Source organism: Oxyura jamaicensis, unplaced genomic scaffold, assembly GCF_011077185.1.
Source record: "Oxyura jamaicensis isolate SHBP4307 breed ruddy duck unplaced genomic scaffold, BPBGC_Ojam_1.0 oxyUn_random_OJ66543, whole genome shotgun sequence".
Classification (NCBI taxonomy): Eukaryota; Metazoa; Chordata; class Aves; order Anseriformes; family Anatidae; genus Oxyura; species Oxyura jamaicensis.
The window spans coordinates 684-1097 of NW_023308197.1; the positions used below are offsets into that span (position 1 = coordinate 684).

Below are 414 nucleotides of genomic sequence, written 5' to 3' on the forward strand. Positions count from 1 at the left end.
GGGGGGGGGTGACAACGGCGGTGACACGGCCGGTGACACGGCAGGCTGGTGCTGTCGGAGGAGATGACCAGCCTGCTGGTGGTGCACGGCGGCGGGCTGGCGCTCGACCTCTCCGCCGGCTTCTTGCTCTTCTTCGACGCCACGCGGCCGCTCGCCCTCGTCTTCGTCACCTACTTCCACGCCATGAACTCGCAGCTCTTCAGCATCGGTGAGGGCTGGGGGGGGGGGGCCCCCCCCGGGGGGCGGGGGGGGGGGGGGGGGGGGGGGCGCTAATAACGTGTCCCGGGTCCCCCCCCCCCCCCGAACGCCCAAGGGATGTTCTCCTACACCATGCTGGCCAGCAGCGGGCTCTTCTGCGACGCCGCCTGGCCCCGGCGCCTCTGCGCCCGCTGCCCGCGGTGGCTGCGGGGGGGG

The 414-nt window shown here is 74.4% G+C and overlaps 1 protein-coding gene across 1 annotated transcript in view; it reads left to right on the forward strand.

Annotated features, from left to right (window-relative positions):
* LOC118159069 (vitamin K-dependent gamma-carboxylase-like) overlaps positions 1–208 on the forward strand; it is a gene marked incomplete at its 3' end in the record, with an annotated part of 878 nt that extends 670 nt beyond the window's left edge. The window contains exon 3 of the mRNA XM_035313707.1: positions 64–208. Coding sequence (XP_035169598.1) covers positions 64–208 — 145 coding nt within the window. The remainder of the gene's footprint in view (positions 1–63) is intronic.
* Positions 209–414: the final 206 nt, after the last annotated feature.